This window comes from Salvelinus fontinalis, chromosome 15, assembly GCF_029448725.1.
Source record: "Salvelinus fontinalis isolate EN_2023a chromosome 15, ASM2944872v1, whole genome shotgun sequence".
In the NCBI taxonomy this organism is placed as follows: Eukaryota; Metazoa; Chordata; class Actinopteri; order Salmoniformes; family Salmonidae; genus Salvelinus; species Salvelinus fontinalis.
The window spans coordinates 40,511,155-40,530,489 of NC_074679.1; the positions used below are offsets into that span (position 1 = coordinate 40,511,155).

The 19,335-nt window shown below is 45.0% G+C and overlaps 1 protein-coding gene across 2 annotated transcripts in view; it reads left to right on the forward strand.

The window, feature by feature from the left end:
• ston2 (stonin 2) overlaps positions 1-19,335 on the forward strand; it is a 56,380-nt gene that overhangs the window by 34,775 nt on the left and 2,270 nt on the right. For both annotated transcript variants that reach the window (XM_055863828.1, XM_055863830.1), the window contains 4 exons: positions 13,062-14,503; positions 16,573-16,905; positions 17,004-17,226; positions 19,039-19,241. In XM_055863828.1, the coding sequence (XP_055719803.1) occupies positions 13,062-14,503; positions 16,573-16,905; positions 17,004-17,226; positions 19,039-19,241 (2,201 nt within the window). The remainder of the gene's footprint in view (positions 1-13,061; positions 14,504-16,572; positions 16,906-17,003; positions 17,227-19,038; positions 19,242-19,335) is intronic.

Sequence of the window (19,335 nt, forward strand, 5' to 3'; positions counted from 1 at the left end):
TCCTCCAGCATCTTCAGAAGGTTCTTTGCCGTTGTTCTGGGATTGATTTACACTTTTCGCACCAAGGTACGTTCATCTCTAGGAGACCGGACACGTCTCCTTCCTGAGCAGTATGACGGCTGCATGGTCCCATGGTGTTTATACTTGTGTACTATTGTTTGTACAGATGAAGATGGTACCTTCAGGCGTTTGGAAATTTCTCCCAAGGATGAACCAGACTTGTGGAGGTCCACCATTTCTTTTCCGAGGTCTTGGCCGATTTATTTAGATTTTCCCATGATGTCAAGCAATGAGGCACTGAGTTTGAAGGTAGGCCTTGAAATACATCCACAGGTACACCTCCAATTGACTCAAATGATGTCAATTAGCCTATCAGAAGGTTCTAAAGCCATGACTTCATTTTCTGGCATTTTCCAAGCTGTTTAACGGCACAGTCAACTTAGTGTATGTAGACTTCTGACCCACTGGAATTGTGATACAGGGAATTATAAGTGAAATAATCTGTAAACAATTTTTGGAAAATTACTTGTCATGCACAAAGTAGATGTCCTAACCGACTTGCCAAAACAATAGTTTGTTAACAAGACATTTGTGGTTGAAACAGTTAGGTTGGAGTCATTATCTTTTTCATGTAAACTTCCGACTTCAACTGTATGTAGCACCCACCTGAACGGAACACTGTGTGTGTGTGAAGGGTGTGTGTGTGTGTATGCGATGGGTGTGTGACATAATTATCGTGGGAACAGATTAGCCATGGGATGTCCTGAGGTTCTCAGATCCCCTATAGATCCCTGCAGGGTGCCACTACCAACACTTTAAAGACTGACCTTTGACCTCAGGTTTGAACTTTGACATTCAGGTTCACTTTAAAATGAGTTTGCGGGTGGGGGTGCTGCAAATATTTTCGATGGATACAGTAAGTGCACAATTTTTACTTTGACATTTTAGTCATTTAGCAGACACTCTTATCCAGAGTGACTTACAGGAGCAATTAGGGGAGAGTTTCCCAAACAGATTTTTCACCTAGTCGGCTCGGGGATTCGAACCACCCACCTTTCGGTTACTGGCCCCAAGCTCTTAACCGCTAGGCTCCCTGCCGCATTCACACACCAACAGCGTCAGCTGGCCGAGAGTTCTTAGCAACTCTGAATGTAATTTGCGAACTGAGTGCGCACCGACTTTACAAATGGACTCGTGAAAAATGTCGGCTCTCAGACATCTACAGCAGGTGGTCCCTAAAAGAGAGCGCGCTGAGCGATCGGCAGATGAACGCTAGATCCACATTCAGTGCGACGTGTGCGAGCCTTAAGTCCTTGTTGCTGACTGTACTGCTCAAGAATGGAGCGCATGGTTAACGCCTGCTAAGGTACACACACTTGTGCACGCACACACACACGTAATATACATGTGTAGACCCATGCACATAGATCAACTGCTACACAGGTAAGCAACCAGCGGAGGCGTAGATTAAAAGGCTGACAAACTGTTTTAACTGACGAATGCAAGTAGTGAGAGAAAGGGAAAAAAGGGAAGGTAGATAGTGAAGAAAAGTAGTTTGATCGAGAGAAAGCAAATTAGAAAGAGACATGGAGAGAGTGTGGGGAAAAATGTGAAAAGAGAGAGAGGCAGAGATTTGAGGTAAATATTCCTGAAGAGAGAAGAAAGGTACGAGAGAGAGAGGACCTGAACAGAGTAAACAGAGAAAGAGGGAGAAGTAGGCAGGGATCTACCCGCTCCTACATGCCCCTGTTGAACTATGCAGGGTGGCTGCTGAGTCACATGACCTGACCTACAGCCAGCACTATGGAACAGTAGGGAACTCCTCTCCCTAGTCAGCGTTTCATCCAGCTCACGCGCACACACCCGACAGACCACACACTCCTTTACTGTGATACTACTTGGTGAGCGACACTTCCATTTTCTTTTGCGGACCTTTGACTAGTTATTTTCTTTTGTCTTCACTCCTTTAGTTACATCTTTGCAAGGTGTGTGGTGTGGTGTGTATGTGTTTGGAGAGGGTAGTGTGTAATGTTTGGGTGGAGTGGTTTGCTGTCTTTGTTTGCAGTGTGCTAGTGAATGATCCTGCTGGGTAGCCTTTCCTGTGTAAATGTCCTTGACTTGAGAGTTTGAGAAGAGAAGACAAATCAATTGTGAGAAGCCTTATTGTCGTGCGTCTTTACTCTGCCAAGTTGGTTGCTGATATAACTTAAGCCTCTCAGCTGACTTCTGAAAAAGCGAAACCGGAGGGAGAGAAACAGGGTAGACAGAGTGAGTGAATGAGAGAGATCTGCTGAGAGAGTGTGAGTTTGTGCATGCAAGTGTGTGTTTCTAAATTCCCACTCTGTTAAGTCCTGATGAAGTTTTGGAGGGGTGTTCTCTCTCTCTCTCTCTCTCTCTCTCTCTCTCTCTCTCTCTCTCTCTCTCTCTCTCTCTCTCTCTCGCGCCACTGAGTCTTCATTGTGGTCTCTACTTGGCAAGACAGCCTGATCATCTGGTGCTTAGCAACAGAAGCCGGTCTTTTCACAGGGTCTTAGTCCACTGTTGATGAATAATGACACCCTCCCTCCCCTCTCTATTGCTGTCTCGCGGCTGGTTCGCTGATGCAAGAGGTGTGTGCGTGTGTTTGTGCGCATGCGCGTGTACACTTTGCAGTCAATACTAAGCAAATGAAACTAAAACGAGTTAAAGGGATGTGATCTGAGTTATTCAGCAACATGTTAGTGAACTGTGTGTGTGTGTGTGTGTGTGTGTGTGTGTGTTATGTGCCCACGTTTTATTAGCCGTATGTACGGGGTACGCGTGGTATACATCGTCCAACAAAGTACTTCTGTGAAGGATCCTTCTTCGACAATGCAACAACAATGAGAAATAATAAAAGATAAGAATATGAACACAAAGTAAATGGCTCAGTAGAATAGAATAAACGTTTTTAGCATAAATATAATATAGGAAGGCACAACTTATAGTCCAATATTTACACGTGTATTGGGGAAGGGGAGGATGGGAGTAGTGTATAAACAGAGCATTATAAGAGTCTGGTAGCAGCAGTTACGACATGTGTGTGTGTAGCATGAAGGTATGTGTCTGTATATTGTGTTCTGTTGGCTATATTAAATGGCAGTGGATAATGTATGTGTGTGTGTTTTAGTAGACTACCATTTGGCAGCCGGTCAGGTGCTGTACATTTCCACTTTCCCAGTAATCCTCTCCTCTCCCCCAGTCTGGCTGGTTACCACTGTCTTTCTTTCCTTCTGTTTCTCTCTCTGTCTCAACAGGACGAGACTTGTCCTCCAGAGCTCCCAACTGCCACAAAAGTAGCCACAGTAGTTCACATACTTCTTAGGTGGTGTCGGCGGCCCTCAAATATTATCTCCCTCTTCCCTGTATCTCCTCCTCCTCTCTCCAGCCCACAGGTACCCGATAAGTCATCATGGCTCAGCCTCTCACCCATTGGCTTTGTTTATCCAAAGCAGTCTAAAGCCCCATTTATACCTGGTCCTAACATGTCCCTTTGTCTTGATCTTGTCCACATTCTGAATTGTGGCCATCGTTTTTAGACCGGAGTAGAGGATTAAAAGATGCATTGTGATCTGATTGTGATCAGATCTCCCTGACCAACTCCAGGGGTGGTCGTGCACGCGTTGTCTGGATATCGTACATGTGTAGACAGATCTGGACAGGGAAACCATTTGAAATGATTATTATCCTGCCTTCTAAAATCATCAATATGTGTAGAGGTAGACCAGAAGCCACATCCCTTATTGGCAAATGAGTGGCAACCCTGATTAGAAGCTACTGCTGGTCATCGGTTGTTCACCTGTGTTCCCTGTAAATGCTGTTTTGAATTAAAGAGTTGTACCTACGCATTGACGAAGGCTAGAAAGCTAAAACATCTGTGTATGCTATCCCCTCCTGCAATGAAAAAATATACAGTTGAAGTCTGAAGTTTACATACACCTTAGCCAAATACATTTAAACTCAGTTTTTCACAATTCCTGACATTTAACCCTTGTTTAACTTGGGTCAAACGTTTCGGGTAGCCTTCCACAAGCTTCCCACAATAAGTTGGGTGAATTTTGGCCCATTCCTCCTGACAGAGCTGGTGTAACTGAGTCAGGTCTGTAGGCCTCCTTGCTCGCACACGCTTGTTCAGTTCTGGCCACACATTTTCTATAGGATTGGGGTCAGGGCTTTGTGATGGCCACTCCAATACCTTGACTTTGTTGTCCTTAAGCTATTTTGCCACAACTTTGGAAGTATGCTTGAGGTCATTGTCCATTTGGAAGACCCATTTGCGACCAAGCTTTAACTTCCTGACTGATGTCTTGAGATGTTGCTTCAATATATCCACATAATTTTACTTCCTCATGATGCCATCTATTTTGTGAAGTGCACCAGTCCCTCCTGCAGCAAAGCACCCCCACAACATGATGCTGCCCACCCCCGTGCTTCACGGTTGGAATGGTGTTCTTCGGCTTGCAAATCAAGAAATTGCTCCCAAGGATGAACCAGACTTGTGGAGGTCTACAATTTTTTGTAGACCTCCACAAGTCTCAACAGCCTCAACAGCCTAGGTCTTGGCTGATTTCTTTTGATTTTCCCATGATGTCAAGCAAAGAGGCACTGAGTTAGAAGGTAGACCTTGAAATACATCCACAGGTACACCTCCGATTGACTCAAATGATGTCAATTAGCCTATCAGAAGTTCCTAAAGCCATAACATTATTTTACGGAATTTCCCAAGCTGTTTAAAGGCACAGTTAACTTTCTGTATGTAAACTTCAAACCCACTGGAATTGTGATACAGGGAATTATAAGTGAAATAATCTGTCTGTAAACAATTGTTGGAAAAATTACTCTGTCATGCACAAAGTAGATGTCCTAACCAACATGCCAAAACTGTAGTTTGTTAACTAGAAATGTGTGGAGTGGCTGAAAAACGAATTTTAATGACTCCAACCTAAGTGCATGTAAACTTCCGACTTCAACTGTATATATACAGTACCAGTCAAAAGTTTGGACAGACCTACTCCTTCCAGGGTTTTTCTTTATTTTTGCTATTTTCTACATTGTAGAATAATAGTGAAGACATTAAAACTCTGACATAACACACATGGAATCATGTAGTAACCAAAAAAGTGATAAACAAATCAAAATATGTTTTATGTTTGAGATACTTCAAAGTAGCCACCCTTTGCCTTGAGGACAGATTTGCACACTCTTGGCATAAAATGAATTCTGAAACTCACAGGCAGCCAGTGCAGAGACCTTAAAACCGGTGTAATGTGTGCTCTCCGTCTGGTCTTGGTCAGTACCCATGCTGCAACATTCTGTATGTTTTGCAGTTGTCCAGAACTGTGAAACAATGAGCAACAAATCTTCCTAAATGTTTTTATTCATACGTTTGATTTATTTTATTAACTTTTTATCCTGGATAGACCAGACAGGAGAGCATTACAGTAGTCAAGCCTGCTTGTAATAAAAGCATGGATGAGTCTCTCTGTATCAACCTGAGAGAGAAATGTCCGCAACTTGGCAATGTTCCTCAGGTGGTAAAAAACTATTTTGTTCACATTCCTAATGTGTGATTTGAAATTTAGTTCAGAATCTAAAATAACACCTCGGTTTTTTACCTGGTTTATCTTTATTGCCTGTGAATTACGATGTGTGGCCAGATTCTCTCTGTGCTTTGGCTCCAACAATAAGTACCTTGGTCTTGATTTAGCTGGAGGAAGTTGTGAGCCGTCCAAGTATTTAAATCACTAATACAGTCTAATTTATCCGGGGAGCTAAAATCCTGTAGTGACACAGAATTGTAAAGTTGTGTATCGTCTGCGTAGCAGTAAAAATCAATCCTGTCCGTTCTGATAAGGATGTCAAGGGGTTAGACCAGACAGGAGAATATATATATATATATATATATATATATATATATATATATATATATATATATATATATATATATATATATATATTATAAACTGAACAGTACCAGACCCAAAATGTAACCTTGTGGAACGACACATGTGATTTGTATTTTCTCTGAGTTATGTTCTCTAAGGGTGACAAATTCTCAGCCGGTGAAATAGGTTCTGAACCAACTGGACCCACCTCTCCCCAGTCTGTCCAGAAGGACATCATGGTCAAGTGTCGAATGCAGCACTTAAATCCAAGAGTACAAGATCAGAGAGCTGTTTGGCATCTGTGTTGGCGCTAAGATCGTTTACCACTTTCAGTGGTCGAGAGTCGAGAGTGGTCGAGTTTGAGAGTTTGTCCATACTGTTGTGTGCCCTTGAAAACCAGATTGGAATTTTTCAATTTTTTTTTTCAAAAATACAGTCTGCAGAAATTATTTTGTAAGAATGGACGTTTGGTAATTGCTGAAGAATCAAGATGACTTTTCTTCAGAAGGCGTTTCACCATAGCAGGTTTTTTTGCAGCTGGGAAAGTGCCTGTGAACAGGGAGTGATTTAACAATAGCTCGTACTTCATCAGATATGCAATTCACAACTGTTTTGAAGAAGGTGGCGGAAGTAGGATCTCGAGGAGGGAGATAGAAGGCGTAAGTTGTGATATCACTTTCCTGAGCATTTCTGTGTCAACCAGGGGAAATAACTCCATAGTGCCTTCACGTGATAGGCTAGGGCACATACCATCAAACTTCTCATCATGTCTTGCTTGACTGATACCCAGCCTAATGTTTTTTATATTATCTCTGAAATATGCCTCAAACTCATCACATTTAGATGTCGTGAAAAGTTCACGTAGGTTTGCAGGGGTAGGATTTATCAGGCCATTAATGATCGAAGCACGCACTCGGATTATTCTGATTTATTAGCGATCAACTTCGAGCCCGTCTGGCATTTCTAATTGCCTTGTTATATATGCCAAGTTCCTCTCTCAGAATATCCTAATGGACCTGCAACTTTGACTGTCTCCACTTCCGCTCTGCCTTTCTGCAATTTCTCCTCGATCATCCAAGGGGTCCTCTGTTTGGATGTGGCCTTTTTCAACTTTACTGGAGCTGTGGCATCAACGGTTACCCTTCAATTTGCTATTAATGTTATCAACTAAATCCTCACGAGGAAGGCAGAATAGGTGGTGGAGTATTGTTCATACACTCAATAAAATCTGTAGCAACTTCAGAGGTAAGATATAGTGCTTCTTAATAATGCGTTCAGTATTACCCTGTACAAGGTAGTAAAAAATACACAGTGGTGATCAGATAAAGCAACATCAACAATAGAGGATATGTCAATAGAAAGCCCTTTGGTAATGTCCAGGTCCAGAGTATGGCCGCGGTTATGGGTGGGTCCAGTAACATGGGATTAGGATGTGCATAGTGAGTAGTACAAGAAGGGATTCCTGTAGAGAGCCCAACAGCAGTGAATCATGGGTAATGTAGTGTGAATGGGGTGAATAGACTACAAAGGCAGCAGCTAGTTGAAAGCCCAGTGGATTAGTATTGTGTTGGTTTGAATGGAACCTTGTTGTACTGTAGGGTTAGTTAGCTTGCCTGGGGGAACTGTGAATTGTGAGCATGTCAGGTAGGTATCTCTATGTCAACATGACCTTGGAGCCTCAACAGCCTTGCATGGCCTTGTGTGTGTCTATCTGTGTCCCTCTGCTTGGCAAAATTAGTTTGCCACACTCGTACAGCAGAGTTCGGCCTGTATTGTCTGTGCTCAGAGGCCGAACATTTATCCTCTCTCTCTCTCTCTCTCTCTCTCTCTCTCTCTCTCTCTCTCTCTCTCTCTCTCTCTCTGTCTCTCTGTCTTTCTCTCTCTCTCTCCTCCCTATTTCTCCCTCTCGCTCTTCTCCCTATCTCTCCCTCCCTCTCTTCTTCCTCGATCTCTTCTCTCTTCCCCTCTCTCTCTCCTTCTCTCCTTTATCTCTCTTATCCTCTCTCACGCTCTCCCTCTCTATTAGAGCAGAGCGTGGAAGAGTGATACATTCTGAGCGGAGGAATGGAGGGGAACGAGAGAAAGGAGAAGACATTCAGTTCACTCACAAGGAGCCTTGAGTATTAGAGTTTAGAGTTTCCAAACGTGAGCAAGAGAGATTTAACTTTTTAATCTATAGAAAGAGAAAGACGGACTGACAGACCGAAAACCTAGGCCACACTGAGATATCTCACTTTGTACTAATTGGTATATATGTTCAATTTTTAGTCATGGTCTAAAGGAATTCCTTAGCAATTTCACAACAGTTGGTTTCCTTCAGGTCAAATGTGATTTTCCTCCGCTTTCCTCTTGAATGTATGTAATCTATAGTATGTAGTAGAAGTTTAGAGAGCGGTATGGGGAAGACCTGTGGCTGCTGACACAGAAGGATTCAACCAAACACAATTTCCAGAGTCAGCGATCCTATTGTGATTGTACAATATGCACACACACATACATACATGCACGCACGCACACACACACACGCGCGCGCGTGCGCGCAGTATAAACACTCAGCCCCCTCCTGTACTCCCTGTTCACCCATGACTGCGTGGCCACAGGTCAAACTCAATCATCAAGTTTTCTGATGACATAACAGTGGTAGGCCTGATTACCATCAACGACGAGATAGCGAGAGCCCTGGCTGAGTGGTGCCAGGAAAATAACCTCTCCCTCAATGTCAACAAAATGAAGGAGATGATTGTGGGCGACAGGAGACAGCCGAGAGAGCACGCCCCTATCCACATCAACGGGGCTGCAGTGGAAGAGTGTGAAAAGCCTCAAGTTCCTCGGAGGTGTGTGTCACAGACGACTTGAAATGGTCCATTCACACAGACAGTATGGTGAAAAAGGCGCAACAGCGTCTTTTCAACCTCATGAGGTGAAATAAATATGGCTTGGCCCATAAGACCCTCACAAACTTCTACAGATTGAGAACATGCTTTCAGGCTATATCACCCTGTATATCACCCGGGTTAAATCATCATACTGTTTTAACCACTTCATATGTAAATACTGTATTCTAGTCATGGTCATCCTATATAACTACTGCTGTACACACCTTTTCTATTCATATACTGTCTATACTGTCTAAACACACCATTATATTATACAAAACATGAAGGACACCTACTCTTTCCATGACATAGACTGACCAGGTGAATCTAGGTGAAAGCTTTGGTCCCTTATTGATGTCACTTGTTAAATTAACGTCAATCAGTGTAGATGAAGGGGAGGAGACGGGTTAAAGCCGTTTTTTTTAAGCCTTGAAAGACATTTGGGACATGGATTGTGTATGTGTGACATTCAGAGGGTGAGTGCACAAGACAAAAGTGCTGCTGTGTTTTTCACACTCAAGTTTCCCGTGTGTATGAAGTATGGTCCACCACCCAAAGGACATCCATCCCTGACCTCAACCCCGTCGAACATTTTTGGGATGAATTGGAACGCCGACTGCATGCCAGGCCTAATAGCCCAACATCAGTGTCCGACCTCACTAATGCTCTTGTGGCTGAATGGAAGCAAGTCCCCGCAGCAATGTTCTAAAATCTAATGGAAAGCCTTTCCAGAAGAGTGGAGGCTGTTATAGCAGAGGGGGTGGGGGGGGGGTTCGACAAGCAGGTGTCCATATACTTTTGGTCATGTAGTGCATATGTACACAGCGCATTCAAGAAGTATTCAGAACCATTGACTTTTTATACATTTTGTTATATTACAGCCTTATTCTAAAACAGATTAAATGTATTTGTTTCCTCGTCAATCTACACACAATACCCCAAAATGACAAAGCAAAAACAGGTTTGTAGAAATATTTGCTAATTTATTAAAAATAAAAACTGAAATCATATTTACATAAGTATTCAGACCCTTTACTCAGTACTTTGTTGAAGCACCTTTGGCAGTAATTACAGTCTTGAGTCTTCTTGGGTATGACGCTACAAGCTTGGCACACCTGTATTTGGAGAGTTTCTCCCGTTCTTTTCTGCAGATCCTCTCAAGCTCTGTCAGGTTGGATGGGGAGCGTTGCTACACAGCTATTTTCAGGTCTCTCCAGAGATTTTCGATCGGGTTCAAGTCCGTGCTCAATACTTTGCTCCGTACTTCTTTGTCTCGATCCCGACTAGTCTCCCAGTTGCTGCCACCACCATGCTTCACTGGAGGGATGGTGCCAGGTTTCCTCCAGACATGACGCTTGGCATTCAGACCAAAGAGTTCAATCTTGGTTTAATCATATGAAAAAATCTTGTTTCTCATGATCTGAGAGTCATGTGCCTTTTTACTGAGGAGTGGCTTCCGTCTGGCTACTCTACCATAAAGGCCTGATTGGTGGAGTACTGCAGAGATGGTTGTCCTTCTGGAAGATTCTCCCATCTCCACAGAGGAACTTTAGAGTTCTGTCAGGGTGATCATTGGGTTCTTGGTCACATCCCTGACCAAGGCCCTTCTCCCCTGATTGCTCAGTTTGTAATGTGACAAAATGTTGAAAAAGTCAAGGGGTCTGAATATTTTACGAATGCACTGTATATATGTCTCTATCTCAATTCAATTTCAATTTAAGGGCTTTATTGGCATGGGAAACATATGTTTACATTGCCAAAGCAAGTGAAATAGATAAACAAATTTGAAATAAACAATGAATAAAAAATAACAGCAAACATTACACTCACAAAAGTTTATTTAAGTAATGGTGGTATTTACAGGGGTGTTTGTTCTTCACTGGTTGCCTTTTTCTTGTGGCAACAGGTCACACATCTTGCTGCTGTGATGGCACACTGGTATTTCACCCAATAGATCTGGGAGTTTATCAAAATTGGGTTTTGTTTTCGAATTCGTTGTGGATCGGTGTAATCTGAGGGAAATATTTGTCTCGAATATGGTCATACATTTGGCAGGAGGTTGGGAAGTGCAGCTCAGTTTCCACCTCATTTTTTGGGCAGTGTGCACATAGCCTGTCATCTCTTGAGAGTCAGGTCTGCCTACGGTGGCCTTTCTCAATAGCAAGGCTATGCTCACTACATTAGTCAAAGCTTTCCTTAAGTTTGGGTCAGTCACAGTGGTCAGGTATTGTGTGTGTGTGTGTGTCTCTCTCTCTCTCTCTCTCTTTCTCTTTCTCTTTCTCTCTCTCTCTGACATTGCTTGTTTTGCTAGTTCTTTATTTTCTGGATGTGTGCGTATTGTTTTGTATTGCTAGGTATTACTGCACTGTTGGAGGTAGAAACACAAGCATTTTGGTGCACCGGCGATAGCATCTTCAAATATGTGTACACGACCAATAAACATTTTATTGGATTTGAACACACAATCCAGGCCTCTCTGTCCATTTAAAGGCACAATATGTAGCTTTGGGCACAACTTTGTGTATTGGAATCTGCCAGTATTCCTTTGAATCCTCCCAGTAGTTGTTTACAATCAATCAAATTAATTTCTAAAGCCATTTTTACATTAGCAGATGTCAGAAAGTGCTACACAGAAACCCAGCCTAAAACCCCAAACAGCAAGCAATGTAGAAGCACGATGGCTAGGAAAAACTCCCCAGAAAGGAAGGAACCTAGGAAGAAACCTAGAGAGGAACCAGGCTCTGAGGGGTGGTTAGTCCTCTTCTGGCTGTGCCAGGTGGAGATTCTAAGTATAAGTACATGGCCATTAAAGCCAGATTGTTATTCAAGATTTTCATAGGTGTCCAGCAGGGTCAAATAATAATCACAGTGGTTGTAGAGGGTGCAACAGGTCAGTACCTCAGGAGTAAATGTTAGTTGGCTTTTCATAGCCAAGCATTCAGAGGTCGAGACAGCAGGTGCGGTAGAGAGAGAGAAAGTCGAAAACAGCTGGTCCGGGGAAAGGTAGCATGTCCGGTGAACAGGTCAGGGTTTCATAGCCGCAGGCTGGGTCAGCAGTACGACAAGGTGGACTGGGGACAGCCAGGAGTCATCAGGCCAGGTAGTCCTGAGGCATGGGCTCAGGTTCTCCGGGAGAGAGGGAGAATTTAGAGGGAGCATACTTTAATTCACACAGGACACCAGATAAGATGGGAGAATTACACCAGCTGTAACAGCCTAAACCAATCCCCCCCGGCACATGTGACTATCGCAGCATAGATACCGGTGGCTGAGACGGGGAAGTCAGGGACGATTGATTGATTGCGGTTGTATTCTCTTGGATTGGGAAGTGTTTTTTTGTATGTTTGTGTGTGTCATACCCGTATACCGTGGTATTTAAAGTGACCATGCAGCAGCAGTTAACCTTCATCGTATCTGTTGTCTTCGTCACATGAGCTGACTCATACAATACGAGGTCATGTGGAATAAATAAAGTTGCCCACTTATTTTTGGATTGTTCGGTTTAAATAAAGAGGTCTCGCTCACCTGATCATTCTTTTACTAATCTCTCATGGACAGACTACTAGATCTGTCGTGATGGGATGCACGAGATGATACGCAGCGTTAGTCACTCAGTTTCAAGAAATGGTTTCATACTGTGTACAGTCGTGGCCAAAAGTTTTGAGAATGACACAAATATGAATTTTCACAAAGTTTGCTGCTTCAGTGTCTTTAGATATTTTTGTCAGATGTTACTATGGAATACTGAAGTATAATTATAAGCATTTCATAAGTGTCGAAGGCTTTTATTGACAATTACATGAAATTGATGCATGAGTCAATATTTGCAGTTTTGACCCTTCTTTTTCAAGACCTCTGCAATCCACCCTGGCATGCTGTCAATTAACTTCTGGGCCACATCCTGACTGGTGGCAGCCCATTCTTGCATAATCAATGCTTGAAGTTTGTTCTCAATGGGATTAACGAGAGAATCACTGACATGATGTCAATTGGTCCTTTTGTGACAGGGCTGAAATGCAGTGGAAATGTTTTTGGGGGATTCAGTTCATTTGCATGGCAAAGAGGGACTTTGCAATTAATTGCAATTCATCTGATCACTCTTCATAACATTCTGGAGTATATGCAAATTGACATCATACAAACTGAGGCAGCAGACTTTGTGAAAATTAATATTTGTGTCATTCTCAAAACTTTTGGCCACGACTGTATATTATGCGTTTGATATGGTTTTATAATGTCATATGAATTTATATATTTTAAATATCTGTTTGTTTTTGTGTAGATTCGTCAGTGTTCCAAGAGGATGAAGGAATAGAGATGGATTCAATCAGCTGGACTTCCAACACTAAACTCACCGGCACCCAATCAGAGACCCCCATTTCCTCTGGACGCTTCTCATCCTGGGTGACCTTTGACGATGACGAGGAGGACAAGCCCCACCTCCACCGCCGGGAGCAGCCATCCCACATACGATTGGATGATCTCAGCCACTTCCAGGATGCCAACAGTAACCTGATTGGTTCTCCTCCCAACGTTTGGAAGCAGAACGGGAACCAGCAGAACCAGAACCGCCACCTCCTGGACCTGATGCCGGACGGAAACCCTCATAGAACCCTTCTGACTGAACCTAAAACCGCTCCCCTGCTCCCCGGTAGGACTAAACCTTACACCAAGAAGAACCCTTTCCTGTGTGAAGAGTTCAATGACATCCAGCCCTCTCCCATCAACCCCTTTAGTTCCTACTTTGACTGTAAACAGGAAGTGGCATCACAGACGATCCAGAGTAATGGCTCCGCCCACCACCTGGAGAGCTCTGCCTTCTCCTTCAGCTCTCCTTTCTTCCAGTCGTTCAGCTCCCACAGCCAAGAGGCCAAACGAGAGTCCATTCTAGTCTTCTCCTCCGAGTTTGAGCCCACAAGAGGAGGAGGGGAAGAGACAGTCAGCCATGTCACTCCTCCCTTAGACAGACTAGACCTGGATCAGCTGAGAAACCTGCAGATCACAGACCCAGACGATCCAGGCAGCCCCACTCTGCCTGATGACTCAGTGGAGGATGCGGAGGAGGCGAAGGAAGATGGGTTGGAGGGGGAGGATGAGAGCGCCCCCTACCTCCCAGATCATATGACCCCCCAAGATGGCTGGGCCATGCTGCTCCGTATACCAGAGAAGAAGAACATCATGTCGTCACGCCACTGGGGGCCTATCTATGTCCGTCTGTCTGCCGACGGCGTGCTCCAGATGTTCTACGAGAAAGGTCTGGAAAAACCCTTCAGGACCCTGAAACTGGACCCTCGCTACGAGGCGGCTGAACACCGCCTGCAGAACTACGAAGAAGCCGGCCGCGTCCACACGCTCAGTGTGGACCTCGTCCAATACCGCGAGAGGAGGCGAATCCAGGCGAAGTCACCCGTCACCCACCAGCCAATCCGCGAGCAGCTGGTGAAGCTGGGCACCACCTGTTACCACGACTTCCTGAGTTTTCGTCATGCGCTGGTGGAGGTGCTGAGACGGTTGCCGGCAGTGACGGGTGGGGCGTTGACGGGGTCGCCCATAGGGGCGGGGCTGACAGAGGAGGAGGTTCAGGTGGAGGTGAGGGACGAGTTCTACGGGACGGTCGCTGCGGGAGATGGGAGGATTCTGAAGCAGCTTGTGATGACTCGTGTGCACGTGCTGGCCTTCCTCTCTGGGTCGGCAGGCTGCCGCCTCGGACTCAATGATGTGCAGGTAAAAGAGAAGGAGAGCGTGTTAAAACAGACGTCCAGTTACGAGTGAAAGGGGAGCGTGGTTCATGTTGGGTAGCTTATAGGTGTGTGAAAGGTGGATTTTTGTAGGGATCAAATTGGAACCATTGCTGGCTGCTGAGTGGGAGACGGCTCATAATATTGGCTGGAATGGAGTCAGTGGAATGTTATTAAACGCATCAAACACGTGGTCTCCATGCGTTTGATGCCATTCCGTTGACTCCATTCCAGCCATTATTATGAGCCGTCCTCCCCTCAGCAGCTTCCACTGAATCATTGGTATGAGAGGAGGATTTGGATGGTGAGATGTGTACACATCAGCATTTTGGCCCTGGAGTTCTGCAGACTCTTATTCAGACAAAGGTACAAACATTGAAATGCATGTACAGTTGAAGTCGGAAGTTTACATTCAACTTAGCCAAATAAAATTCAACTCAGTTTTTCACAATTCCTGACATTTAATCCTAGTAAAAAATCCCTGTCTTAGGTCAGTTAGGATCACCACTTTATTTTAAGAATGTGAAATGTCAGAATAATAGTAGAGAGTGATTTATTTCAGCTTTCATTTCTTTTATCACATTCCCAGTAGGTCAGAAGTTTACATACACTCAGTAAGTATTTGGTAGCATTGCCTTTAAATTGTTTAACTTGGGTCAAACGTTTTGGGTAGCCTTCCACAAGCTTCCCACAATAAATTGGGTGAATTTTGGCCCATTCCTCCTGACAGAGCTGGCGTAACTGAGTCAGGTCTGTAGGCCTCCTTGCTCGCACACGCCTTTTCAGGTCTGCCCACATATTTTCTATAGGATTGAGGTCAATCAATCAATCAAATGTATTTATAAAGCCCTTCTTACATCAGCTGATGTCACAAAGTGCTGAACAGAAACCCAGCCTAAAACCCCAAACAGCAAGCAATGCAGGTGTAGAAGCAGGTCAGGGCTTTGTGATGGCCACTCCAATACCTTGACTTTGTTGTCCTTAAGCCATTTTGCCACAACTTTGGAAGTATGCTTGGGGTCATTGTCCATTTGGAAGACCCATTTGCGACCAAGCTTTAACTTCCTGACTGATGTCTGGAGATGTTGCTTCAATATATCCACATAAATGGTTGGGATGGTGTTCTTCGGCTTGCAAGCCTCCCCCTTTTTCCTCCAAACATAATGATGGTCATTATGGCCAAACAGTTCTATTTTTGTTTCATCAGACCAGAGGATATTTCTCCAAAAAGTACGATCTTTGTCCCCATGTGCAGTTGCAAACTGTAGTTTGGCTTTTTTTATGGCGGTTTTGGAGCAGTGTTTTTTTCCTTGCTGAGAAGCCTTTCAGGTTATGTCGATATAGGACAAATTTTTACTGTGGATATAGATACTTTTGTACCTGTTTTCTCCAGCATCTTCAGAAGGTCCTTTGCTGTTGTTCTGGGATTGATTTGCACTTTTCGCACCGAAGTACGTTCATCTCAAGGAGACAGAACCTTCCTGAGCGGTATGACGGCTGTGTGGTCCCATGGTGTTTATACTTGCGTACTATTGTTTGTACAGATGAATGTGATACCTTCAGGCGTTTAGAAATTGCTCCCAAGGATGAACCAGACTTGTGGAGTTATACAATTTTTTTTCTGAGGTCTTGGCCGATTTCTTTTGATTTTCCCATGATGTCAAGCAAAGAGGCACTGATTGTGAAGGTAGGCCTTGAAATACATCCACAGGTACACCTCCAATTGACTCAAATTATGTTTATTAGCCTATCAGAAGCTTCCAAAGCCATGACATTTTCTGGAATTTTCCAAGCTGTTTAAAGGCACATTCAACTTAGTGTATGTAAACTTCTGACCCACTGAAATTGTGATACAGTGAAATAATCTGTCTGTAAACAATTGTTGCAAAATCAAAAATGACGTGTCATGCACAAGTAGATGTCCTAACCGACTTGCCAAAGCTATAGTTTGTTGAAAAACGAGTTTTAATGACTCCAACCTAAGTGGATGTAATCTTCTGACTTCAACTGTATACATGAAAGTATTAAACCCCCCTCCCGATGTTGTTCCTCTAGGTCAAAGGTAAGGAGGTGGTCTCCAGACACGACATCATCCCCAACACTACCACACGCTGGATCCGCATACGTGACTGCGAGCTTCATGACGAACACGCAGACGAACTAGAGTTCCTGTCGTCACGCCAAGTTGTCTTCACACCGCCACCCTGCCGCCGCTTTCAGCTGCTCGCCTTCCGCACGGCATTCGCTGAAAAAACCCTCCCCTTCACGCTGCGCACTGTTGCCTCTGTCCGCGGCGCCGAGGTCACCCTGCAGTCCTGGCTGCTGATGTCACAGGGGTTCTCGTCCAATCGGGACACGTTGAACCTCATCCCCTGCGAGAATGTGGCGGTAAAATAATAATCGAACATTGTGTCTCTTGCAGTTTTATTATTGAACTTCACTCCCCTGAGTCGTTTGCTAACATTGATTATCATGCCTACCCCTAGATCCGCTACCCCATCCCTGAGATTTGGGCCAAGAACTTCCGTCGGGACGGGGTGATGGGGGAGAGGTCACTGAAGGCGAGGTTCAACAAGGGTGCCAGCTTCGGCACGGCGAGTACTTCCGGGTCAGAGCCAGTGATGAGGGTGACCCTTGGCACGGCCAAGTATGAACAGGCTTTTAAAGCTGTGGTGTGGAGGCTCAACCGCCTGCCTGACAAAAACTCTGGTAAGAAGTTGTTGGGGTCATAATTCAGTAAGAGACCTATTTCTATTCTCACTGTATAAATGCAAGAATACACTGCTATTTCACTAGCGGTGCACAAGCCTTTGGTAAGGAGGGAAGGAGTTTGAGGCGATACCCTGCTATTGTCCCTGTGAAAGGGGCCAGATCTATAGTTGTTTTACCAGTCGCACCTGACAGCGGAGAGATGGCTCATTTCAGACACTATTGGTAGGTTTCCCAGACACAGATTAACCCTGGTCTAAAAACGAACGTTCAATGGAGAATCTCTATTGGAATATATGTATTCTCATTCGACTGCCGATCCATTTGAGGTTTCATCACAGTGCCAGTCAGTATTAGTGGAGCTGGTTTATATTTCACCCAGCTCAGAGGGACAGGACATGGGGGAATGTCTCTATTTCACCCAGCAGTGAGAGATGATGAACATTGATCTGTTTCTGCTGTCATTACACTGTGCAGACTGTCAATAGTCCTTACCCCGGGCACGGTCAATATCCTAGTGTGCGTATGTGTTGTAGAGTTGTTTGTGTGTGTGTACATGCGGGCATGTATCCGCGAAGGATTGCGTGCATCTGCGCCTCGGCGTGTGTGTGTATGCGCCCGTGTATGTGTGTGCACCCATGCACGTGTCTGTGCGTGTGCATGAGTTCGCCCGTGTGTGTGTTCTCCCTGGCCCCAGTCCAGTGTTGGTATGTCTCTGTCAGAATGCGGCCCCCTTCAGGCCTTTCAATAGGCTGTCAGCATGGCTGCCTGTCCTGAGTACTGATTGGCCAGTCAAAGCCCTGGCTGTCACCATACATTACCTCACAAACCCACAGGCCACAGGCTTCTATTGTAAATACATGCTCTGCCACGGGCTGCCCCCCCCCCCTTCTATTGTGGGCCCCTCTTTTTTTCTCTCCCCTCATTCTCTCGCCCTTTCTTCTTTCTCTCTTTACCCTCTGCCTCTCATCCCCCTCTCTCACTTTTTGTCCCTCTCTCACTTTTCTTCCCCTTTCCCCTCTCTTTAGCCCTCCTCTCCCTCCTCCTCATCTCACCCTCTTTACTTAACTGGGCCGGGCCAAGCCTGCCCTCCATTTTCTGTCTCTCTTTCTTTTGTTTGCACCGTCTTTTGTCTTTCTGTCTGCCTTGCTTTTTCTTTCTCTCTCCTTCTTTTGTGTTCCTTCTTTCTTCATGCTCATTCGTCCCTTCGTTATATGTGTGCTACAGTCCACACAGTGGTGCCAACTCTGGGGCTGTAATTCCCTGCGCCACAAATGAGAGAAGCATGGCGGTACGCTGGTTCACATTTCACTGCTCTTCTCCAAAAACAGTGTGCACAACAGAGGATATTCTCTCTGACCTCTGACCTCACGGCACTTCCTGTTTTGACCCCTCTTGGTAGCCCGTCCCGTCCGTTCTTCATTGTTATGATGTTCTTGGCACAACTCTCGCCCTCTCTGTGGCCCTGTCCAGAGACAACTGCTAGCCCCTTCCCCGAGGCACTTCATGAAGACCTGAAATGAATTGGATAGGCATAGCAATAGTTGTGTTGTCACCTGATGAGTTTGATGTAGATTTCAATATTGCTTACGACTATCCAATCTACACGTGTTTAAGGGAAAAGATTTGCTCTCCCTTTCTGTGCTCCGTGTGTGTGCGTACGTGTCTGCGTGTGCGGACCCACCGGGAGGACAATCCTACTCGACCCAGAGTGATCGCTGATGATGAACGTGTGTGTTTGCGTACGCGGCGTGTGTCGATGTGTTCGTCTGCATGTGCGTTTTACTGTACGTTTGTGTCTCCCCCTGGCAGCGTTGGGTCACCCCCACACCTTCTTCTGTCGTCTGGAGCTGGGTTCGGACCGGGAGGTGCCAGCCTCGCTGCAGAGCCACCTGGAGGTAGAGTTTGACATGCCTGCCGCCTCTGCCTCCAAAGCCACCGTCCGCTCCCTCTCTGTGGAGGACAGGGCAGACGCCAAGAAGTGGATCAACTACAAATCACACTACTCCTACCAGGTAATAGACCCGGGGTGTTTGTGCGTGGAGTTGTAGCCTTTTGTGAATGGGCTGACATGGTAAAATGACATACACACACGTTGGGTGTCCTCCA